Source organism: Haplochromis burtoni, unplaced genomic scaffold (genome assembly GCF_018398535.1).
Source record: "Haplochromis burtoni strain Fernald_Lab_line unplaced genomic scaffold, NCSU_Asbu1 Contig_8, whole genome shotgun sequence".
Taxonomy (NCBI): Eukaryota; Metazoa; Chordata; class Actinopteri; order Cichliformes; family Cichlidae; genus Haplochromis; species Haplochromis burtoni.
Genome location: NW_024582369.1, coordinates 3861848 through 3888211, shown reverse-complemented (window position 1 = coordinate 3888211; position 26364 = coordinate 3861848). Strand labels below are relative to the sequence as shown.

At 38.2% G+C, this 26364-nt stretch overlaps 1 protein-coding gene and 1 long non-coding RNA gene across 3 annotated transcripts in view; one reads left to right on the top strand and one right to left on the bottom strand.

The window, feature by feature from the left end:
* Positions 1-3041: 3041 nt before the first annotated feature.
* On the bottom strand, positions 3042-8408 carry LOC102304813. The gene is made up of 4 exons (XR_315307.3): positions 8213-8408; positions 6770-6822; positions 6116-6196; positions 3042-3775 (listed from the first exon to the last, which is right to left on the bottom strand). It is a non-coding gene; the product is annotated as an uncharacterized LOC102304813 (long non-coding RNA).
* A 4941-nt stretch (positions 8409-13349) lies between these two features.
* Positions 13350-26364, top strand: part of LOC102305114 (cAMP-specific 3',5'-cyclic phosphodiesterase 7B) — a 31230-nt gene continuing 18215 nt past the window's right edge. The window contains exons 1-3 of one of the 2 annotated variants that reach the window (XM_042226745.1): positions 13350-13659; positions 16889-16949; positions 19253-19315. In XM_042226745.1, the coding sequence (XP_042082679.1) occupies positions 19291-19315 (25 nt within the window). In that variant the 5' untranslated portion in view covers positions 13350-13659; positions 16889-16949; positions 19253-19290. The remainder of the gene's footprint in view (positions 13660-16888; positions 16950-19252; positions 19316-26364) is intronic. The other variant, XM_005914336.2, reaches the window with a different exon arrangement.

Genomic DNA, 26364 nt, shown 5'->3' with positions numbered 1-26364 from the left:
TCAAACCTTGTTGAAAAATCAGTGCAGTATTATAGAATGAAATCGAAGGCACCCACAGGTGACAACATTTAGTCGACATTGTCTGTTTGTTGCGGAGAAAACTTACATTACAGCACTTCAGAGTCACACTGCTAGCGATCGAAGATTTATGTAACTTGACATTGATTGAAATGGTCGACAGCCAATCAGGACACAGAACACAATGCACAGTAAAGAAAAAAAAAATGCAATATTGCACAAAATTAAAATCTGCAAAACAGTGAGGCCGCGAAAGGTGAACCACGTTATAGCGAGGGACAACTGTACACTACAATTTCGGCCTCTTTAGGTTTCTACTGGCATGCATTTGACAGGGGCAGTAGCAATATGTTGGAAAGGGCAACCTCTCACACACTCATAAGAGGAAGCTGCTTACTTTTTCCTGGCACTGCATCTTCCACAGGTTACACACAGTGACACTCACTGACCAATAATGACAGTGTAACACAAAAATGTTCATTACAATAGAAATCCTGCTAGTAATTTTCAGCTTATAGTCAGTTTTACTGTCATTTATTTAGGATGCCTTGTTATCTTCTTCTCTTTTCTCACTTTCTTAATCAACATTTCATACTTGTCAGTATTATGAAGTATTTGCTCTGACTGATCTACGTAGGATCCCAAAAGAGTGACTATACCCCAAAAGACTTCATTCTTCTCACTGAATTTATGTCAAACTAATTCTTGACATTTTGAGGCGCTGCCTTAGATATTATGGACACCTGAAATAAATTACACCTGTTCAAAAAAACAAAAAACTGAATTACACAAACATATTTCATATTTCACCAGCAGGTTGGATGTCTGTTTATTTTTGGAGATAAGAAAGAAATGTGCTGAATGATATTTCTCTCTGTGGTAAAAATGCATAGTTTTGATACTTTTCATATAATCTGATATTTGTAGTGGTATTGTGACTTCCCTAGAATCTGACACATTCAGCTCAGCCAGCTAAATGACATTTTGGCCCACATTTTATATGTTCCTCAGTTTTCAGTTGATGCAAAGGAGAACATTGTGAAACACAGGTTCATTACACTAACCCAAGTCCACTAGGGGGACCATATTGAGAATGGTGAACACACAAAACACAGATGCCAATGAGTAGAGGGCATCAGGACTATTCTTTGGTCTTACACAAGTCAGTAAACACTGGAATAACTGCTAACTGTGCTCCTCTGGATACTCTCCTGAGTTGAAGAATACTTTTGAGGGACTATACCTGCTGTCTGGTCATTGAGCTTTACTACTTTGCTATGAAACATTTAAGTAATTTTTCTGTTACAACTTAACATGCTTGTGGTGTTACACTAGAATTACAGAATTATGTTTTTGAGTTTTGCCTTAAATTACAGTTCAAACAAGTGTGTCACAAACTTTCTGTGTTAAGTGGAAGTGCACGTTTGTAATTGTGCAATGCTAAAAAAAAATTGATTTAAAGAAGTATGGTTTTGTTATTGTACCGCTTTTAAAATGTTTCAATATTTTAGATATTTTTGTTTAAAAAGAGCAGCACGGTGGCACGGTGGTTAGCACTGTTGCCGCACAGCAAGAAGGTCCTGAGTTCAATTCCACATCAGGCCGGGGTCTTTCTGTGTGGAGTTTGCATGTTCTCCCCGTGTTTGCGTGGGTTCCTCCGGGTACTCTGGATTCCTCCCACTGTCCAAAGACATGCAGCTTGTGGGGATAGGTTAATTGGATAATCCAAATTGTCACTAGGTATGGTTGTCTGTCCCTGTGTGTTGGCCCTGCGACAGACTGGCGACCTGTCCAGGGTGTACTCTGCCTCTCGCCCTATGACAGCTGGGATAGGCTCCCGCGACCCTGAAAAGGATAAGCGGAAGTGGATGGATGGATGGATAAAGTACAAGGATTTACAAAATCCCTTTATCATTGACAGAAGTCATCTTGCCTATAGACCAATACATATTTTTTAAGGTGGTCATTCAATCTCAAATCAGCCAATGTTAAGAAAATTTCCTGCTTGACCTTTTCTAATTTGCATAAAGATTTTGTCGTGTTTGAACATAATCAGTACTGTGAAATTTTAGGTTCACATCAATAATATCATATCAGTTTTATTTTTGGTAAATGGTAAATGGTAAAAACTTTTTTGGAAAAACTTTCCACTGACACACTTTCAGGACTTCTTTAAGAACACATCAATGTTCAGTATTTGAACATAAATATTTCAAACTCCATTAAAGATAAAAGTCTGTATTTTCTCTTGTTGTTTTTTACCATCAAGTTTTGGCTAGTTAAAATATGAAAAAAAAGTCAAATGTTTGTTCACAGCAATTTAATTTCTGAATGATATGTAGTTGAATTTTACAATACCAAAAAATAAACCATATAGAATACTTGTCACAAAAAAGGGGGGGAAATGCATATCAGATGCTATATATGGCAATGCTTGAAAATGAACATCTCAAAAACTGTACTCAAATTAGAATAAAAATAATAATCTATTTAAATTTCTAGAACATTCTCCAATTTGCAATAGACTTATTATGGTTCAGTTTGGACATATATATTGGATCATCTAATTTCTTATTACCATTGGCCTATACCCTTGGTAAGCTTAAGTTCCCAAAAGAAAAGTATTTTATTTGAGTTTTACTACTGTGATTCAGATTTATAAAGGGGTTTATAAAATAGCATAAAAAACATAATTAATTTGAGCTGGGTTAGAGATTATTTTTCCTGATTGGTCCCAAATCTGTGTAATGTCTTTGGAGAAAGAATTTGTACAAAATATGTAATATGTACTATGTAATTTTATATGTATGTAATATGTATATGTAATATGTACTATGTAATTTTAGTTTCATATATCAAGTACTTTTCAAGATATATTCTTGTGAAAAAAGGTCCGTCAACCCGCTTTAAAACATTTTTTCAAAATCTACAGCAATTACATTTATAATGATTACTGATAAATTTGATCAAAACATTTCTTTTAATAAAAAGGTCAGTTGACCCACTTTCACACCATTTTTTTCACTCATTGTTATAACAATTCTAGATGTGATGTAAAATATATGCATGTTTCCCCAGTGATTATTTTTCAGATATTTGCTTTATTTTGCAGTAAATTCAACTACATATAATTCAGAAATTGTCACTGTCTTCTTCTAATTGTTCCAATGTATTTTTTATTAGTGTGTACTGAAATAGGCTGCTTAAATTTCATAACTTTTTCATGTATCCAGACCAAATTTAAAATCCAGATTTTTTTTATGACAATGAAACAGTAAAAAGTTGTTCATCAGGCATTTATCTGTAATAGTTTTTGAGATAGTCATGTTCAAACATTGCCTCACATTTCATTATCTGCAGGAAAAATGGCATTAAAGTGGGTTGACTGCCTTTTTAATAAACTATCTTGCAAACTATTTGATATATATAGCTAAAATTATCACAAATGTTATTTACTCTATACTCAAACTTTGGAACATAACATTTATATGCAAATTAGAGAAATGTTTGAAGAGTAGACAGGAAATACAGCAGAGGCAAACATGCAGTGAAAGCCAACAGGAAGAAATTAGCTGCTGCATTAAAAAAAAAATTGACTTCTACTTGCTTTTATAGTAACACTTGATTACAGCAGCTTAGGGTTTGAGAAATGAAATTTACAAAATTATCTAAAAAAACAAAAACAAAACCCAAATTGTTGCAGGATCAACTGTAATTGCCCAAGTAGAAATGTTATGATTGTCATCCTCTTCTTTCACTGTGAGAAATACAAAACAGAAAAAAGAGACATCATACATTGTTTATATATAGTCAGATACATAAATATTTGAAAAGCCATCAAATACAATCAGGAGTATCCCTTATTCCATACATCCATTCATCCATAGCTTTAATTCACAGCAAAAGTATTGCATTAACTTTTGTAGAAATTAAAGCCATTTATACACAACCCAAAGGAGTGGCCAAATCAGTCTGGTTCATTCTTAAAAAAAGATGTGCACTGACCCAGTCAGTAACACCCAAAGGCCTGGAAGACCACAGAATACAAGTAGGTGATCACAGAATTTTCTATGGTTAAGAAAAACAATGTCACAACATTGAACTAAGTGAAGAACACTCTTTAGGAGTTACATGTATAACTGTCAAAATCTACAATCATGCGACACCTTCACGAAGTAAAATAGAAACAGTTTATAACAAGGAAGGAATCTCTTGTTACAATAAAGAACAGGTAGACCAGATTAGACTTTGCCAGAAAACATTTATATGGGCCTGCGCAGTTCTGAAAAAAAGAAAAGGAAAAAAAAAACATGTGTTCGGGCAGATGAAACCAATAATGATCTGTACCGGAATTACTAAGAAGCATCCAAAGGATGTTTGCCTATGAAACATGGTTGAGTCAGTGTTATGGTATGCATGGTTCTCAGTGGAACCCAGCCACTAATTTATATTGATTTATTAAGTCAAATGCAGCAAAACTGATGGAGCAGTGCTTAATGGTGCCATTGGATAGTGATCCAAAGCAAATGCAACAGCTGCCAAAGATTTTCTAAAGGCAAAGAAATGAGAAATTCTTTAATGGTCAAGCGAACCTGATCTCAACCTAACAGAGTAGCTTTTCAGTTACTGAATACAAAACTGGAGGTAGAGAGACCCACAAACAAGCAGAAACTAAAGATGGCTAGATAATATGAGACACAAATTGTCATGATCCTGGGTCCTTTTGACCCAGCGTTTTGTGTTTTCTGTTATTGTGATTTTGGTTCTGTTCTTCCTCTGTTTAGTGTTTATTCGGTTCTGCCCATGTATTCCTGTGTTAAGTCCATGTTTCTTAGTCCATGTCCTTGCATGTGTAAGTTCCTGTTTTATTGTGAAGGTCTCTATCTTATGTCAGTGTGTTCTATTTACGTTTCCCCTGCCTCGTCAGCTGTTATATCTTTCAGGTGTGTTCCCCTCCTGTTTCCCATCCCCTGATTCCTGGCGCGTGTATTTATAGTGTGTGTTACCTCGTCCTTGTTGCTGGTTCGTCTGTGTTATTTGGCGTTTTCGTGTCTGTGAATCGCTTGCCGTCATCCTGTGAATTCTCCCTACAAGTTGCTTTCTCTCGTGTTCAGGTTTGGTGTTTAGGTTTTAGTTTTCCCAGTGTAGTTTGTCTAAGTTCGGTTTCTCGTCACACTCTCCTTTTGTTTGTTATCACTCGAGTTTTGTGTCAAAAAGCCCTCTCATTTCACTGCATATCCGTATCTTGGGTCCTTTGTTAAATTCACACGGCTTGCCCCGGCAACCCGTGACAGAAATTCCTTTGGGGTTGCATCAGGAAGGCTATCCAGCATAAAAAATCTGTGAAATAAAAAATGGAGTACCCTCTGTTGAATCAGGGAGTGGCCAAAAGTAGCTATAGGATTTCTTGAAATAATTCTAAAATAATTTATGTAGTCTGATATGTATTACCAATTACTTTTTGGTGGAGATTGTGTCATTGTACAAATATGTACTTAGCTGGATTTATAATTTTGCAATCTAATCTTTCTTTTACAAGCTTTTACAAATGTTGGTTTCATCTGTCTAAACAGTGTTATTTCAACACTGGGCAGTCTTTCTTGAAATGTTTTTCAGCAAAGTCTAATCTGGTCCTTTTGTTCATGAGGTTAGGAAAAATATCTTGGGGTAAACCCTCATACAGCATCACATTCACTAAGTTGTCTAGTGATTATAGACTCAACAAAAATATTCCACATGTTGTGAATGTTGATAAAGGATTTTTCTTTGTTATTACATTTTGGATTTAGACACTCCTGAAAGTTTCTACTCTGGTCAAGAATTCTCATTAACAGCTTCCAAATCCAAATTTGCAAAGCCTACTTCAGTCACATCTTTATGACTTAACTTCATATCCATTAGTTTACAAAGTTGAAACTAAGCAAAAGGTGTTACTGTCCGTTATATTTATGCAAAAACATGGATCCGACATTCCACAACTGTCATAATGAAGTTCTTTAAGTATGTTTACGGGTGAATTTGTTTTGAGTCTGAATTTTAAAAAGGGCATTGCAAGAAAAACAACTGAAGTTTTGCTTGATCTAAAAAAATGTTTTACCTTTTGGTATGCTGAACCTTTTAGTCTATCTCCATTGGGGTGACGTCGTCATCCATGGAGGAGACAGATGGTCCAGCGGCACTGAATGGAAAATAAAGGCAAATGCATAAACCACAACACCTGTTTATTTAAGCAGTGGCAATAACAGTATGTTGTAAATTAATTTTTAAACAGTACATAATGGAACTTGCTTAAAATTAAAAATTAAATGTCTAGTCTATTCTACAAAGCAGAATTCAAAGCTTATTGTAAGCTGTTAATTCTGCTTAATTCTGCAGAGTATTTTAAGCTTACTAGTTTTCTACTTTTCTACTAGTTTATACCAGTTCAACAAAAATGTTATCCCTCTCAGGCTCAAATTAGGTTTTTGTTGCTAATGCACAAAAGAATACCCGCAGTGGTACTTCTGAGTAAAAAAAACCTCATAAAATATGTATGTGGGGTAATCAGGTTGTTAACTTTTAACTGTTGCAAATCTGCAATGCCTGCCTTGAGAGGGTTATACATCTAGCATGTATACAAACAGGTACTGAATATAGATCAACAATAATGTAATAAAGTTTGTCAGTTTGTGTTTAATGTAATAAACACAAACTGTGTGTTTAATGTAATAAACACAAACTGACAATGTAAGTAGAAAAGTGTGTAAGTTACCGGCCAGGAACTGGTTGTTCACCGTAAGCAGTCCAGTCCATCGGTTCTGGTTCCTGGAAAAAAGAAAAACAAACAAAAAACACATGATTCATATCACATTGTGTCGCATTGTAGTGCTATTATACTGCTATGAAAAGCATGTTGTCCTGGATATGGTCTGTTTGTTTCTAAACCCTATGAAAACCTTACTTCGTGGGCAGCGCTAGTAAACGGATTTGGCGTAATGGGTGATGGTTTGCCCTTGATCACAAGGTTAAACTCAACCTGCAATTAAACAAAAAAGCTTTATGGAGTTAAATATATTATATAATGGTTATATTATAATACCAAATACTTTTTTAAGCTAAAATTCAACCATACATGTGAGCCATGTGGCACAGCAACATATACTTCGATGGCGTCCATTGTGTCGTCATTTCCATGTGCCAAGTTTGTACGTGTTGATGTACTTCCGGTACGGAAGTACGTCAACACGTACAAACTTGGCGTGCTATCATGTCTAACTATTCATGACACAAATGAATGCTATTCACAGATATATATGTACATAAATGCTCGTCATGCAAAACTATTAGTTATTGTATTTTAGTATTTTTAAAACATTTAATTCCTAATATTTTTTAATTTATGTTTTAGTTTTCTGTTTCTGTTGAAAGCATATATTTTTATTTTACAAAGTAAACACAATTTATGTTTAAATAATGAAAAATATAAAAACACAAATTTTCTTTTTATGAAAATTATTAACTTTTAACAAGATTTTTAACTAGGTATTCCCTCTATGCTGAAGATGCACTATTTAACATATGCTCTCAAATGAAGTGTACTGGTACACAGTCTCTCACTCTCACTTTAGTTTAGCTCAAAACGCACTTCTTCTTTTTGTCTAAACAGTGTACAGTACGATGAATGTGGTTTACGGTCCACACTACCCCAGTATCTCAAATAAGAGAAAAAGAAGATAGCCTTCCTCACTGGCAGGATTAGATGCATATATTAGATGCTTCAAAGAGTCGTTTTGTAATTATCAATAGCAACTTCAAAGTTCAGGAAGAGGCCAGCTGACTTCAGTATGTATTTGCATGTATTTTTGCATCTGTAGCATGGTTTGTTTTTTTGCTCTCTTTTGCTGGGTTTTTATTTTTGAATTCATGATTCTTTCCTTTACATTATGAAGATGATTTAAGTTCAAGCTTTATACAGTTTAATCTTGAGTCTGGTTCTTTGAGTCTATGTCTTTGAGCTTATTTGTATTTCTACTACAGTCAGGTTCCTTTTGTGTCTTTGTCTCATCCCTGTGGTTCCTGTGAGAGTTTGTCGTGTTCTCTGAGTTTATGTTTCCCCAGTCATGTCTTTGTATGTTCCCTCTCTGTCTGATTTTTTTTTCCTGTTTGTGATCTCCCTATGTGTCTCAATCCCTCTCTCTGTCTCTGTCTCACTTACCTGTTCCTTTGTTCCTCTCCTTGTGTTTCATCCTTGTCTCCTCAGCCTGTCTCCTCTTGTTTGCTCCATGTCTCCCTTAATATTCCAGGTTATACTCCTTTTCCCAGAAGTGAGGGATTTCGTCAGCTGTAAAGGAACCAGTTGCACAGAGGTGAGCTGATTACCAGCAGCTTCTAGGTGTGTCAGGCAGGAATGCAGGTAAACAGGAAGAACCCCGCCTTTGAAGCAAACTGTAAGAGTGTTACAGATGGTTATGGGAGGCGCAGAAGAAAATGTCAGCTCGACACGAAAGGATATCATGAAAGTTTCTATTTCTAAGTAAAGTGACCCAGTAGTATCTGCATGGTAGTCCACAAAAAGAGCTGGGTAAAATTCCCTAATTTTTTAGGAAAAGTGCTTAAATGCTTTTTTTTAATAACTTATTTACCAGAGGACACTTGAAACCATTCTTTATGACAGGAAAGAAGATAATTCTGTTCCACAATTCATGCACCCTCACACTGTTCGCGAAGACAATCAATAAATATGCCAAAGTATTGCAGATCATGAAATGTTCTTTAGAAGTATATTTCCATATCCTGCTGATACATGTTAAATTTTCAACAACAAATTAACTATAAACGATAGTTAATTCTCCTACACAGTCTTCCTTAAACTCATGACGTTTTCTACTAAGTTCAAGGAAGAGTGACAAGGAAAAGGGAGTAGGTGGCCTGTCTGCCTGATAGACAAAGTTATTGGTCTGTCAGCCTTTATCGCTCCTTCTGGCCTTTAAATCATACCTTTTGGTTTATTCAACTCAGCTGTTATATTTCAACAACACATGAATATTGTTGTTAATGGTATCAATGATTGTGCTGTCAGTTTAAACAATGGGTCCTTTGTCACACATTACCCCTTTTTGCATTCTTTAATAACTTCTGTTGACAGCTGACAGCTGTTGTGGAAATTTATTAACAAAGCCTGCAGACACAATGAGCAGTTAAAACCCAACACTTTATTTCCCATGAATGAGGAGAGACGTCAGTCACGGGGCACTGAAAGTCGTCTCTGACAATGAACAGTTCAGGTCCCTTTTAAACACTGTCACGGAACAAAAGGCTTTTACAGTTGCAGTTCACACCTTGGCTCTAAACAGAAAACTCTATCACCTGTGTGAATCTCCCCCACTCTGGGGTCAAGTCTTCCTGTGTGAGCTTCCGTCTCCTGGGAGACATTCACCAGTTTCTCACCGTCTGTTTCCCAGCGTGAATGAGGTGTGAACCAGACATACTAAACTAAATAACATGAAAGCATTTCATCAAGACAATACATTAAAGGACAATACGCTAAAGAGAAATCCCACAACAATTCCCACCCTCTTGATTGCATCTCAATCACTACAGGGAGTGCAGAATTATTAGGCAAGTTGTATTTTTGAGGAATAATTTTATTATTGAACAACAACCATGTTCTCAATGAACCCAAAAAACTCATTAATATCAAAGCTGAATGTTTTTGGAAGTAGTTTTTAGTTTTTAGTTACTATTTTAGGGGGATATCTGTGTGTGCAGGTGACTATTACTGTGCATAATTATTAGGCAACTTAACAAAAAACAAATATATACCCATTTCAATTATTTATTTTTACCAGTGAAACCAATATAACATCTCCACATTCACAAATATACATTTCTGACATTCAAAAACAAAACAAAAACAAATCAGCGACCAATATAGCCACCTTTCTTTGCAAGGACACTCAAAAGCCTGCCATCCATGGATTCTGTCAGTGTTTTGATCTGTTCACCATCAACATTGCGTGCAGCAGCAACCACAGCCTCCCAGACACTGTTCAGAGAGGTGTACTGTTTTCCCTCCTTGTAAATCTCACATTTGATGATGGACCACAGGTTCTCAATGGGGTTCAGATCAGGTGAACAAGGAGGCCATGTCATTAGTTTTTCTTCTTTTATACCCTTTCTTGCCAGCCACGCTGTGGAGTACTTGGACGCGTGTGATGGAGCATTGTCCTGCATGAAAATCATGTTTTTCTTGAAGGATGCAGACTTCTTCCTGTACCACTGCTTGAAGAAGGTGTCTTCCAGAAACTGGCAGTAGGACTGGGAGTTGAGCTTGACTCCATCCTCAACCCGAAAAGGCCCCACAAGCTCATCTTTGATGATACCAGCCCAAACCAGTACTCCACCTCCACCTTGCTGGCGTCTGAGTCGGACTGGAGCTCTCTGCCCTTTACCAATCCAGCCACGGGCCCATCCATCTGGCCCATCAAGACTCACTCTCATTTCATCAGTCCATAAAACCTTAGAAAAACCAGTCTTGAGATATTTCTTGGCCCAGTCTTGACGTTTCAGCTTGTGTGTCTTGTTCAGTGGTGGTCGTCTTTCAGCCTTTCTTACCTTGGCCATGTCTCTGAGTATTGCACACCTTGTGCTTTTGGGCACTCCAGTGATGTTGCAGCTCTGAAATATGGCCAAACTGGTGGCAAGTGGCATCTTGGCAGCTGCACGCTTGACTTTTCTCAGTTCATGGGCAGTTATTTTGCGCCTTGGTTTTTCCACACGCTTCTTGCGACCCTGTTGACTATTTTGAATGAAACGCTTGATTGTTCGATGATCACGCTTCAGAAGCTTTGCAATTTTGAGACTGCTGCATCCCTCTGCAAGATATCTCACTATTTTTGACTTTTCTGAGCCTGTCAAGTCCTTCTTTTGACCCATTTTGCCAAAGGAAAGGACGTTGCCTAATAATTATGCACACCTGATATAGGGTGTTGATGTCATTAGACCACACCCCTTCTCATTACAGAGATGCACATCACCTAATATGCTTAATTGGTAGTAGGCTTTCGAGCCTATACAGCTTGGAGTAAGACAACATACATGAAGAGGATGATGTGGACAAAATACTCATTTGCCTAATAATTCTGCACTCCCTATAAATTCTGGAGGTAGTCTCTGATAAACTGAGCTTTGTCATCTTGGAGGATAGGTTTTGGTCCCAGAACTTAGAGACATGGGATTATCGCTGGTTGCAAACTCTCATCTTGATATGTAACTGCACTGAGATTGCCTCCAATTATGACAAGTCTTGTTTCTTCAGTGAGGGAGATGCTGCCAAACATGATCACACTGTCTCCACCAAAAGCTATGACAGTCTGAACGTACGATCTAGCTGCTGTAGGCAGAATCCAGATTCAACGTTCCTCCACATGTTTCCTGACTCAGTGTATCAAGCTACTTGAAAAAAGTAATTAGTTACTAATTACTGATTACTTCTCCAAAAAAGGAATCCCATTACTTTACTGATTACTTATTTTCAAAAGTAATTAGTTACTTAGTTACTTCGTTACTTTTCAAAAACATGATACATAACCATAATACACAATAAAGCAATAGACCTTTCAGCCCAATTCTATTTTCTCTGCATAATCCATCATATAACATTGAATCAAATGGAAAGCCTCTTTCTAACAATTGTTTTATTTGTTTTAATCTTTTAATTTTATGCACATTGCATTAAGCAAAAAATTTAATTATATGCAGCTGTTTTTGACTTGAAGAAATTGTTTAACATTTAAACCTATTTTCTGCATATTCCAGCATATAAAATAAAATAATGTTTCGTGTTTACACTCACTCTTTTAAATAGATGCAAGTAAAACACAGCAAAATATAAATCAAATCAAGTAGTTCCATAACTACATGGAAGTAAGTACTTCCATGCTTTAAACGCTGCATGGTCGTTCTCACGTCTGTTGCTGCCACAGGCATTGCACGTGCTTACATCATTGTCATGAGACACTCTCACAAACAAAATCATGACAGTTTATGCAGTAACGCAGCGTGCTTATAGGAAAATAACAGTAATCTCATTACTTTTTTGCAATAGTAATCCCTTACATTACTTGTTAATTGAAAAAAGTAATCAGATTACAGTAATGCATTACTGCCCATCTCTGTTTCTGACAGCAGCGCAAACAGGCCTGATGGTGAAGAGTAGTCATAGTAGGCCTCCTTGCAGCCCTGTGAGTTGGAACATTGGCTGTGTGCAGTCTGTTCCAGATTGTCTCAGTATCTCATTCTGAAAAATCTGTAAAATACTGCCTACTGCTCCTAAGTGCCGACAGGGTGAGGAACCAGTCATCCTGTGGTGTCATCTTTTTAGAACACCCACTTTGCAGCCTGCCTGTGACATCTCCCATTATCTGAAACTCGGTCTTCAATTTCGAGATGATACTTGGGCTCACTCCAAGTAATGCTGCAACTTGTGTTCACAGAACACCAGCTTGAAGTTGTCCTATGGCACAAGACCTATCCAGATCAGTCAAATATGGCATGCTTGGAGCAGACAACAAGTGACGCTATAACAGGGTCCATGCTCACAGGTGTTGCTAGTCAGGCAGCTGAAGCTCAAAAAGAAACTTAAAACAAGACTCAATAGCAGAATAAGCTGTTGGGCAATGGCAGAGAAAATTTTGGCAAATTTTTAATGGGTGCAACTCACATATTCAAATCTGCCGCTCAACCCACAAATGTATTTTTCCTACAATTTTTGCACCACTTAAGGGGAAATAAACAAGTTTTTTTGAGATTTATTGCAAATAAGTATTATTTCAACAAACTTTTAGTGCAGTTTATTTCGTTTCTGTATATTTCTATTCCACTAGATGTCAGCATTCAGCATGCTGAAATATACTTTGACTAATGTGTTTAAACGTGGCCTGAATGGCAACAACCAGATTGTTTGTTCTCTAAGATCACCAACATGTGCGAACTACTCGGGGACGATTGTTTTATAGAGTTAACACAGAAATGACATCCATTTACTTATAAAAGTGAAATAATGTGGTAGTTGTAGTGTAGTAATTATTGAATCTCTGTTAGTATAAAATATATATACTCTTATTTCTTCCAGTAAACAACTAAAGGTTGGGCTGCATTGCTTTATTGTGTTATGCAGTATCCTGTAGTAGTACTTACAGACTTATTTTAGAATATTCCAAATTAAAAACACTGTTTATTTGATAACGACCAATCGTAATTAGAGCAGGTACTGTATCCTAGTCCTGATTGGATCTTTCCCGACAAGACCCGCCCCGCCCCCCTCCCCTCCTTTCCCTCTGCGGCTCACCAAGCACATACACACACAGCAGCAGCACGCGGGCAGGGGCGGAGAGGGAAAACAGCAACTTCGATTTCACCTTTTAAAAAGCCCACAGTGTCCTTACCACGCGAGTATGATGAGGGGCAACCGCGAGAGGAGGATGAAATAGTTGTTTTAAAACAGTTGTCAGCTCGGACTCTGTCACCTTTCGTCCTGCTGTACGCGATTAACTCCTGAGCTCCCCCGTGACATGAAAACAGTCCGCACGCGCCTGATTCCGTAGCGTTCACTTGTCATCTGCGAGCTGCCACGATGGTTAAATGTCCTGTTTAATGGTCGAGGTACGTAGACTGTGATTTTTTTCCCAGCTGTATCGGCTGCGTGCCTCTAAACAGACAGACTTGTTTTGTAATAGGCCTTAACGGCAGAAAGCCGTTACACCGTAACGACCTGTGAATAGTCTTTGGCGCTTAAATGAGAGTTTGTAGTGAGCGAATACTGTTTATGGTGCATGCTGTGGCGTTGCATTAATACCGGATGAGCATGCTAGTATTCTCATATGGACTAAATGTTTGCACGACATGTAGCAAGCCAATAATGACCTTGTGTTTTTTTGTGGTAAAGACTTATTGGTGCAGGCTTGTTCTTGTACGCCGTGTTTGCTGCAGTGTTCGGCCTTGTGTATTATTGCCATGTGTCACGTCAGTGTACTGACAGATTTACAGCAGTCAACCTGCAGCCTGGGCACTGCAGACCACACGCAAGCAGGGGAAAGATGTGAAGTGGACTTGTTTTTGGCTGGGTTTGCTTGTGGTGTTTGCTGACATGCCACAGCATATATGTTAAGTATTAGATGTTCAGTTATAAATGTCTAAGCAGATACTTGAATTGAATATGCATAAATTATTTACATAAGGTATGGGTAAAGAGCATGAAAATTATTAACCTTAACCTTATTAACCTTATAAATAAATAACTCTAATCCTAACTAAAGGGTCTGTAGCCTATTAGAGAGGGTGGTTTTTACAATAAAAGTTATTTCAGGAACTTTGTAACACACCTCATGGTTTTCCATGAAGCGTGGAGCTTACTCAATTGTGGGGAAGATGGTTTAGCTGTCCCCACTTCTTGACTGTGTGGCATTGTAGTGCTACCAGCAAGTTTTTGGTAGATGATATTATTGAGTAATTGTTGAATTTTTGGGTTAGTTTCTGTTAAATTGTCATTGTTAGATTAATTCCCTGATTTGATGTTTACTATTCTCTGCCCTCTGATATTTTGAATAGATGCTGATTATGCATTATTATGCATCATTATGCACACTGCTTATTTCTTTTATTCCATGCATCACTTAGTACAAGTGATGCCTGCACACTGCCCATGAAAACTTTTGAAGAAACTGATCCATAACATTAACATTTAATATGTGTTTTCTTTGACCATGTTCCACTTCAGGGTTTAATGAAATTTCTCAGTTGTATATATGAAAAGTTTTAAATAATTTAAAACTATTTGTTGTCCAAACATCTGTATCCATGACTGTCACTGACCTGTTGGTACCCGAGTGGACATTTAGCTACAGATGCAACCATTCATATGTTGTACCACATCCATTTTGTATTGGCTAAATATTCAAACATAGTGTAACGAAAATTTAAAACACTTCAAATTGCCATTTGTTTCCCTAGCACAAAACGGATGGGGGATAAATATCAACAAAAACAAAACATTGACTCCCCGCTATGTACAGGAGAGTGAAAAGATGTGTTAGTCATAAGCATTTGAGAGAGAGAGATAGACTTAAACTAGAAAGCTGGCCAGATGAAATGAGTAATGATGTGAGCATAGAGATCATGGAAAAAAATGACAAGACGTGTCCTGTAAACATGCCATAACCACGTGGGCTGAATGAGCGAACAGTCACTGCCTCTGGTTTGCCTCCTTCCACCCATTTCCTGCTTGACGGTAAACAATGTGCGCTAAATCAGATGTAAATCCTCCTACTCAAGGTACATGTTTATGACTGTCTTGCTCCAAAGGAGTAACAAAGAAAGAACATGTTTAATAATGGATAACAGATGATTTGTCAGGTTAGCTAGAGTACCTGCTTTCAGTCATGTGTATATATATACGTACATATATATAAGTATTCTATATATATATATATATTTGAAAGGAAAAAGTATATAAATATATATATATTATATGTGTTGTGTGTGTGTGTGTGTGTGTATGTAGTTTGTTCCCACATTGTACCTAGTCCCCTCTCACCCGTTTCCAAAATGCACATAGATGTCAAGCCATTATAACTATTATAGCCATTACTGGCTATTATAAATAGATGACCTCAATTGGGAAATGTACCGAGCTGTGTCTGACTGATCTACAGCACAGGACTCTGGGTTTTAATTATACTCAAGAGCTGACATCAGATCAGGGTACACAGGCAGATGTGGCACTGCTATCAAGATTTATCAATTTTGACTCATAAGACAGTCATGGTATTTTAATCTTTTGACATTCATATTACTTTGAAGGGACTCTTCGACATTTTGTAGTACAAAAAAAAAAAAAAAAAAAAACTTCCAGTGGGACAGTAGCATCTGAGCTGAGAGTCTTAAACGGAGGCCTAAGTTTAATTGGAGGGTGAGAATAAAGTTTTCTGAATATATAATTGAAAACAGTTACACAAACTCAGGGATTGTGACATTTTTGTAAAAATAATTTTTAACTGTAAACTTAATGTTAACTTGCCGTTATACCAATAATGATAGTAACAGTGTAATAGTATCAGGTATTGGAGGGTGGGAGTTGAGAAGAACAGTACTGTGAGTCTTATCTGCTCCATCTTTCACTATTAAAGAAACAAACAAACAAACAAAAAAACATGTGATTTAAATTAGAGACAAGTACACCTTTGATAGAAAATAAATAAAAAAGATGACTAAAGACCCCTGGCCGTGAGGGCCAACCATGTGGAAGCATGTGATCAATGCGCAAATCATTGCCAGTGTATGCCAGTATGCCGCCTGACCCACTTTTTAGCGTTGTTGGCCAAAACACAGACATGTCTCTACTGGAAGCACAGATGCCAGTGTCACTGATTGCCCCTACCCTCTCTTACTCACTGTGATGAATAATAATCTTTAAATAAATACCCTTCTTCCTTCCCCAAATTACTTTTTCAGTTTGACAAAGCACCCAACACAGGAAGTGTCCTGATGTGATGAAAATAGACCAAAATCTCTTGAAATATTTGCTATTTGCTATGGTTGGATAGATAGATCATCTTTAGTTCGTTTTTAGTTTAAATTCAATTTCCATTTATAACTGTTCATTTAGAATTTCTCTTACTTTTAAGTGAGGGCTTGTGGGAAAAGAGTGCAGGGGTGGCACACAAGTGTGAAAACCGTCTGTGGCTTCACACGTAGGGTCACTGCGGCTTTTAGCACAGTTTCCTTTTTCACTAAACACAGTTCATTGATAGCAGTGTGCATATTTTTGGCCTTTGTAATATTAATGTCAGCCTTTCCTTCCCTTTCCCCTTTTCCCTATTCCTCTCTGTCACAGAGGTGTGGAGCTGTAGCCTTCAAAAGTTGGGAGCAGAATGCCATACAGGTTCGCATGCTGGGTAAGAATGATCATTGACCCGATTCCATCAATGTGCTACGTATGCTGTAAATACAGCATATGTAGTCAGCTGTAGTCTGGTAGAAGATAGTGTTTTCAGATATTTGGTTTCAGGCTTTCACTGACCTTTGGCCGAGAATAATCTCTATGTCAAACAGGGATGCATATTTCCGCTATCTCTGTAAACTGTCTACATTGTTCAGCTCTGTGGGTTTCAATACACAATGTGTTTTTAATCTGGAAAAGTCCTACATATGCAGGACTTAGCCTGCTTAGGCCATGTTTTTAAAGGCTTTGTCTTGAGAGGAGATATAGCTGTTAATCATAACTACAGTCTTAGACCTTGGGGATGAGACGATGAAGTGTAGCCACAACAGTGTGTCTAAAAATACAAATGCTGATGTTGTTTAACCCCTTACACCATGAATGTCATTGTAGCTGTTATAAAAACACAACCAGCACTATTTCTTGAAAGTTACTATATGAGACACTTTCACTGTTAAGACTCACTGTGTTATTTAACGTTTTTAAAATACATATATCCTTATATCTATCAATTTATCTATCTAAATGATAGGTAATGGGTACAGGCTAGTTTAATGACTGCAGGCTATAACTAGGCAGAAGACAGACACTGTGATGAGAGTACTCTTTGGGAAATGGAAACTCAAAATTAGGAAGGGGTTCCCATTAAAGAAAATAAGACACCTGAAAGAGGTCAGTGAGTCAGGCGAGCTGATTTTTGTTCACAGCTCTGACTTTGACCCCCTTTAGTTTCACATGGTTTGTGCGGGAAATCCTTGACAATGCTTGAGTTTTACGGAGAAATGCTTGAAAACATTTGAAATTGGAATTGCACTGATATCTTTATAGGTCGCTGTTTGTTTCAGTAGTTTGCCTGAGATCAATAAAATCATTTAGAGAAGATTTTATCTTTGTCTTTCTCAGAAAATGTAGGAGACGTTTGTCGATTATTGCATGCTGCTCTGAGCGTGTGACTGTAGTGTGATCAGCTATTCTTTTTTTTTTTTTAAGTCTGTGGGTGGGACATGACAACATGTGGGGGACACTGCAGCTTCAATGAGTGCAGGCTTGAAAAGAAATCATATTAAATTAAAGAAAGACCCAGTCTTCAAGTCTCCTTCAAAAATCTAAAGGACAGAGAGTCAGTGGTTTCCAGCCATATAAAGTGATCTTTATTAGAAAACCTACAAAACGTACACTGTTCACATCTTTTTCCCCCTTATTTTATTTTTTATATGTGCACATGTTGTGTATGAGCTGTGTCTATCTGATAGATAATGACTGGTTAAACCACGGCACTGTTTACCCCCTGTTAACATGTCGTGCAGAGATCTGGAAATGCATTACAATGATGCAGACGAAAGCCATATGTAGAGAGTGAGCAACTGGTTAAAATTCACTGTACGGATTACAAATGATTTCAAATGTTAAAATTGAAGTTGAATGAAATCTTAAGTATGTGTTATTAATGTTGATATAGCATTCTGCCTTAAAGGAACACCTCAGACTTGAACAGAGAGTTATCAGACACAGATATGTTTTTATTTGCTGGTGGTTTTAAGTAAAAGAGGCATTTTTACTGCTCTCCTTAGGCTACAGAGATTTAGTGTTCCAATCAACCAAGCTAAAAAGAGTAACCCAAGGCACAGATTTTCTTATCTGGTACAAGGTAACCTTTAATTAAAAATTAATTCAAGCTTAATTAAATATTAATTCAATAGTGCAATGTTTATGGCAGCAAGACAGACATTTATGCCAGATGTAATGTAAATGTATCATTTTCCACAAGGATGAAATGCACATAAGGTCACTGTGACCTTGACCTTTGAATACTCAGACATAATCAGGTTATGATAAAGTCCAGGTAATCACATTTCATATTTGCCAAAATTGCAGAATTTTCCTTAAGGCCGTTGCATGAATGAATGATGTGAACATATAGACAGTCCAAGGGTTCAATCCTCTGAAAATGGCTGTCACTAGTCTAAGCATAATAATATTCCATGTTTAAGGGAAAATTTGTTTCTGATGTGAATATAGTAAGATTCTTGGTGCAAGCACAGAGAAATACTACAAATACAGCCAACAAGAAAATACATTTTACACAAAATACCAAATGCTGATCTAAGCTACAATGAAACAACTATATTCTCAGCACATAGCAATGATACATTTTCAATGAATTACTCTGTTCTGCATTTACTCTCACTGCCTGCTTCACACAGTTTCTCACAGTAGTGTATCTTTTATCTTAATGCTCTTTGTCTCGTGATTTCTTAGAACGAACTCCCTGCAAGTGATACGTGGCGTTCAAGGCTATGTTCCTGTCATGTGTGTGTGAGGGTGAGTGCGAGGGTGTTGAAACTTTTGTCTGCATGTGACCGTTTCTCAAGGAAACAATTCCACTGGAAAAACCAAAACTGTTAGTACTGCATCCTCCAAATGAAGTGCATGTAAAGAGGAGCACATGCTATATCTAACTGGCTTACATTCACTGAAATTTATTCAGATTAATAGATTTCAGCAGCCACAGAAATACATATGTTTTCAGTAAAGGTGATAACGAGTAACAGATACTTCCATGTGAAAGTTCATTTTTCCTGCAGAAACAGAGCTTCTAACATCTTAGGGAGCTAGTCACACTAAAATACTAACAACAATATCTACATCAATTTTAGCTGTCATTATGATCTAGTTTTCTGCTTTTATCACATTTTTATCTCACTGTTATGGTTCTGAAAAGCTGGATGGATAAACTCAGCGTTAACAGAGACAACTGATAACCAGCAACCTTGTGATCTCATTTATCAAGGATGCCCAGTGTTGGGCTTCAATGCTGAGGAGCTTCATCAGCCTTGGTTCCTTATGAGAACCAGACTACATTTCAGTGGGTTTGAGAACTGAATATTCTGTTATTATTAAAAGAAAGTCGTGACAGGCAGAATTTATAGGCTGCATTTGTGAGTCATCAGTGAATTTCATGTAATAAGTCTTTCCAAAGGCAATGACAACACTGTTTCTGCAGTTTTGCCATTGCCAGCTTTTTAGGTCCAGCACAAGCAATTTGCAGTGGAAATCCAGGTCTTTAATGGTTGAAAAGACATAAAACAGAGAGGTTTGAACTTGTCTTGAAGTACAAGTCTCTGCTACAATTGGGCCAATAAAATCAATTAGGCTAGAGAAGGGACACAGTTGCATGATGCATAATGGTTGTATGAGATAAAAGAATGAATTAGGCTTAAGGTAGAATTGATAGAACAGAGGATTGCAGATAGTTAGCTTTAGTTTAGGGACATTAGCTAGCAGATTTAAAAATTACTTCATTTTAATTTTAAAAACTGACCATTTTCTTTTAACATTTCTAAAACATGAAAATCTTCTAAGAATTTAAAGGGGTTTGGGTTGTTTTTTTTTTTTTTTTCAAATCTTCTTCTGCCACTCTCAAAAATCCTTGCTGTGTTTTGGCCCAGGGCTGGTTAGTCACCTATACTGAAGAATTCAGAGCCAATAAATCACAGCAAATCCACCCAAGTGTTCCTGTGCCAGTGAGGCCTTAATGAATGGTGACTCACAGCATGCACCTCGTTTTACCCCCGAGCAGAAGAAGTTTATAATTGTATTCTGTTGAATCCTGCTCCTGTGGCATTGTTACTGAGTCAGTGCACCTGGGAACAGGGCATTAGTAAAAAAAGAGCTTGTATGCATAAGAGTTAAATAAACAATGCGCACGTAGGGGTGGGAATCTTAAAATAGCTCCTGATATGCTGATGACGCAGATTGCAAACTCTTTCAGGTGATCGGTCCACTTAGTTGTAATATTCACTGTCAATACAGTGTGCTGATTAGAAAATGCAATATGTAATAGGCTGCAGTGACAGGTGGCTTGCTCTTTGTGGTAACACCATTAGTCAATATTCTGCCAAAGTAATCAGTGACAACTTCCCTCTGTTCTGTGTTTAAATATTTATTAGCACCAAGTCCTGTGCCATACAAATCCCATCCCAACTTCTTAAGTTTTCCCAAAGTAAATAAATAAATAATTTAAAAAAGTTTTTAATGTCAGAGTTGATGATTTAAAGAAAGATCTCCCACTCTGGAGACTGAACCTTGTAAAATGACACAAAAAGTACCGCATAAGCATAAGCTAAAAAGTTGGTCCAGCGTTCCACGGCCACGACAAACACTGCATGGTTTCTCCTGGATCTGAGGTTTAGCTAACAGATGGACTCCTCTCTGGTACCGTGAGTGACCTCAGTGCCCCCTCGTCCCCCTAATTTTGCTTCCTTTATAGAAGCTATGTCAGTGGGATTGAAGAAATCCTAAAATTATTCCTTCCACATCCTGACTATAGCCCAAGTTGACATCACCTCGCATTTTGTCCGAATTTCTTCAAGGCTGATCAAAAGTCATGCTCACCAAAGATCTCCGCTCCTGAGTTTTTGCTTCAACTACTACCAGAGCCACACTTGGCCTGCAAGTACCTACGAGCTGCCTTCAGACACCCACAAGCTAACCAAGCCCAATAGGATTGCTTCTCCAGCCTAATAGCTCACTTCACCACTGATGTCCACCGTCTGGTTGAGTTTACTACCTCTATTTATGTTATTGTAATTTTCAATATCTCTCTTTGCTTTAATTTTTTTTAAAGTAATTTGATGCATTGGAAGTTGAATGGACATTATTTAATATTAGTAGTATTTTCTATTGTTTCCATCCAACAATGATGCATATAATTGAAAAAAACTGTAGGCCTGTAGTAAGTTCTTATAGTCTTGTCTGCCTTTAAATGCTAAATTTGTAAAAAATAGACTTAATGTTTTGAACTACCGTTGTTGTGAAAATGAATTCGGGGGACTGATGCGTCTGTGTATATATCCTAAATTCACCTCAAACAGCTTTGGTCTCACTATTCTCACCATGTGACAGAAGCTGTGAACCGAAGCTCAACGGTGTTTCCCACAATCCTATTGGTCTGTTATTGGGCTAGTAGGCAGAGAGAGACGGTGTGTGAGCGAGCTTAGAGAGGGGGAAGGAGGGGCTTTTAGACTCCACAACAAGGTTGGCGCGAGTGAGATTGAAGAGGGAAGAGAGAATGCGGCAGAAGGAAGAACCAGACTGTCAGTGGCTCTGGGACAGAGGGATACGCAACGATTCTCTTCTCTTGTTTTTTGGCTTTTCACGGCACCTCACTTTTTGTTTCTTTTTTGTCACTCCTCACCTCTATGCTCTCATTCTTTCTGTTCGACTGACTTTCCTTTTACTGATACCGTGTCTCCCTGCAGTCTCTGTTACACTGTCCTACATGTAGACAACTCCTTCATCCTCACCCATGGCTACCTGACAGTGAGCTTCTCCTTCTGCCTTCCCTCTTCTTCTCCCTCTTTCTTTGTCAACACCACCATATTTTCTCACCCTCTCCTCTGTTTCAGCCTCTGCTTGAGTTTGATATTTTTTGGTGCACCTGTCATCCATCCTTCCATCCCAGCGTGGTATCAAAATGCCTGTCCTAGAGGGACTCTGGGGCCCAGATCTCAGGATGCGGGACACCGGTCTTGATGTTGGGGTCTGTCCAGAGGAGCCTCCTGATTCTCCAGTTTGGGGTCCCCTCAGGACTCCTCCTGTTACATGTGGTGGCCTCTCCCTAGCCCTGGAGCTACCAGCTCTTATACGGCAACTCAGAGCAGCGTGGAGAGCACGCAAGGGAGGCTCTCAGGGGCCAGAAAGAAATCAAGCAAGTCCTTGGGTGGAATCAGGAAAGGAGCAGGAAGAAGAGATAAAGCTGGACACAGAAAACAGGAGTGCACGCGTGGAAGGTAATGCGTCCAAGTTTGAGAGAGACAAATTTCATACGTCTCAGTTTCACCCATTAGCACTGAAATTAGTTTAAGGTCTTGTTTTTTTGTGGTTTTGCAAATGCATTTCATTTTTTTTATTTAAATATTGAGCTTCTGAGTCCGTGCCATGTTTTCACTGTTAACAAGACAGATTTGACAGATTGTCTCTGACAAGCACTCCTCAGGCCGTATGCTTACATGCGCGTGTGGTCGTACGCCACGCAGGTCAAAATGCGGTTCAGAATAGTTCAGACAGCTGAGCAGAGTAGACAGTGAAATGAGGGATTTGGGCTGTAAAGCCAGAGGGTCCATTAAATAAAGCTGTGTTACCATCTGTGAGCTGCAGCTGTCCGTGTGACATCATCAATCAAGCCTATGTCTCTTACTAACGAAGTTCAGCATCAACCGCAATTAAGGACAATGTGTTTTATATTTAACAATCACAGTAATAAAGCATTGCAAAGTTGCATAGCATCAGTTGCATAGCATCATTATCACATAGGATGTGATTCCAAAAACTTACGTTGACTGAGTATGTTTTGAATATTTATTTTTGACATTTAGAAGTGTTTTCGGCTCGATCTCGGGCTTCTTCTACGATACCTTCAGTTTGTCTTATCAGTGTTTAGTGAGACTTAACCTTTTAAGGAAAATTAATAGGTTTGAAGTCTGACGGCAACTGGAAAATATTTTTATAATAATCTGATGATTAAAATTGGAACAGCGTGGATTTTTAATAATGAATCGATGATTCATAATGTGGGGAATTACCTTTGCTGACTCAAGCAAGGGGGAAATGGAGAAATACTGTTTTCTGTCGGTGACTTTCCCTGTGATGACCTCATACATGCGACGATTTCTTAATGAGGGCGAATGGCTGTCTGCGCACTGTTTGATATCAGCACATACAAATGTGTGGAGACACTGCTGATAAGTTGTCAGTGGTGATTGTGAGTCATTGTGACATTTACTGTAGCAAGGGCTTAAAGAAAGCGTCACAAAGCACAGATGGATAGTTTTTAAAAAACACAATAAACTTTCATCCTGTGGTTTTGGATGTCAGTCTTAGCAAGACAATGAAGTAGAAGTGCACATACTCATAAAAAAAATAAAAGAATGGTAGCATTACCAGTGGGTTTTTACTGTATCTGGTCAGTGTGTTTACTGTATTTATCTGTGTATCCAGACAAAGCAGCAGCTGTTGGTGGAAGAAAACATCAACTCCCCCTTTGTGTTTAAAATGTGTTTTTCCTTTTGTTGTTGTTGTTTTTTGTTTTGTTTTTTTTGGGGGGGGTGGGGGGGTTGCTCTCATATGCTGGCACTGCATATGAGAGCAACGCATCTGTTAAAATTTCAGAACAGCCCCAAAGTACAGTTTGTGCCACAAACGCCCACAGATTCATGGAAGCCAAGTGAATGTATTCCTGTCAGTTCCCCTGTGTCTGCTCGCGTGAGTGGGCGCTATGTGGCGAGTGTGCCATCTTGTTTTTGTATTTGGAATCAGGGATTTAACCTCATTTACAAGCGTGCATGTGCACAACAGCATGGTCTGCGTGGCGAGGCGCATGTGCGTCGCCGCTTCTTTAAAACACCTCCCGACTGATTCACGTTTTCATCTGAAATGACCCAGTTTTGCGCATAGTGGAATCAATGACCTATTTTACCACACGGAGTTAAAGGAAGAGAGAGAGAGAAAGAGGGATGGAGAAGAGGAGCAGGTGGTGATGGAAATGATGGCTCATATTGAGAAGGGATGGGGTGTAGTTGTTGAACGGGAACGAAGGATGAGGGCACTAATGGAGAGGGAGGAGGATGTGCAAAAAGATGCCAAAAATTAGGGGAGAAAATGAAAACTTGGAATGATGTGAATGAAAAATACTGCAGCTTGAATAGAGGGAGAGAGAGGTGGGGGTGGAATTGGTGTGATTGTGTTTGTCTGAGTTAGAAGGAGGATGATCTGTGACTGCGGTGTTTTTCCAGAAGATGTATTTCCTCCTCTCCTCGCGCATCAGAACACAGGATTAAGAGCAAAGAGGCCTTCCCCTTATTCTCCTTTTATTGCAAAAACTAGGCCAGTGGGACTCCTCTGCCTTCTTTAGCAGGCTGAGTCACTTCCCCGCAGCACTTGTTTTTGTTTTTTTTACATGTATAAATCAGGATTTATAACATTTGTGCCATATGTTTTTTCCTGCAAAGCACACATACACACATGCAAACACAACATCTACCTGCAAACTCCAACGCTTTGGCAGCTTAAACTTGCATAGCAAGATCTGGCAACTTGAGGGCGTTACCACAGTGACTCAAACCCCATTAACAGGTAGTTCAGTTGCTTTTAGCATCTCCTAAGCAAGACTCAAAGAGGTGATGTGATTTGGCAACCTTAGGGATATAATACGCTCCAGTTCCCCACAACTGACATGTAAATTATTCAGTATACCCATAGCTTATTCAAGTGCAAATTTTATCTGTGTGCATGTTGGCTGTGACTTAGGACCTAGTTCTTTTGTGTCTCCTCTCTGGCCTCAGAGTGTGTGAATTGCAAAGTGCTAAACAGAGGAAGTATTAGGAGTCTCTGTTTAGCTTTTGTGCTCCTTCTCCATCAGATAGATGCTCGAACCACAAGGAAAACCCAGAAGGGGACCTCTCAGGCTATTCAAGACTAAGGATGAGCGTTCACACAGTTTGCTGAAACACTCGATTCCTTTCAGGAGAAAATTTGCTGTTTGAAATCCATTGGCATTTATCAATATGTTCCCCAGAAAACATTTGTCAGCTGTGTAAACAGTGGAAATCAAGACATTAGGCTGATAAAACAAACTTTTCAGAGAACGAACAAAAACAAGACTCCGGCTCTTCAAAGAAATCAATTTTTTTATAATAGAAAAGAAAAAAGTTCAGGTTTTTCAATTAGTCTTTGGTTGTAAGACAAACCTGACATTTGATTCAGATTAAAACCAATTGAAACCATCAGTTTCAGCTACACACACACACAGACACACACACAAAGTTAAGGCAATAACAATCTGATAAAGGCAAAGTGTTAGTGTGATCCATTACAGCTGCAAGGTGGCATGAAATCCATTTTCCTCTGGCAATCCCGGATGAGATGCATGATGTCCTGGTTCTTCTGTGTCATCAAGGATCCTCTTGTTTCACGGGGGCTGATCTGAATCTGAATCCATGAGGCTGATTATCTTGACTATCTACTTTAAGTACAACACTGTTCCCAAAACCCTTCTGGCTGCTCTGTTTTTTGTTCTTTGTAAAGTTTTATTTTGCTGTTTTCACTGCTTTGAGGCATTGTAAACCCACACAGGTTTTTGTTTGTATCATCTCTGCTAAGCACATTGAGTGTACTTACAATGAAATGTCTTATATAAATAAAATTGACAGTGCCGTCAGCCCCTTGTTTGCTCTCATTCCGTCTCCGCGCTTCCTCTTGAAACGTTGACTTATTATTCATGGGGTATGTGTGCATCTGTATTCTTATTTGTAGGTTTTTGCCCACCTGCAGCAGAGAGAAGCACATACTTGTAAAAAAAAAAAAGAAGCATC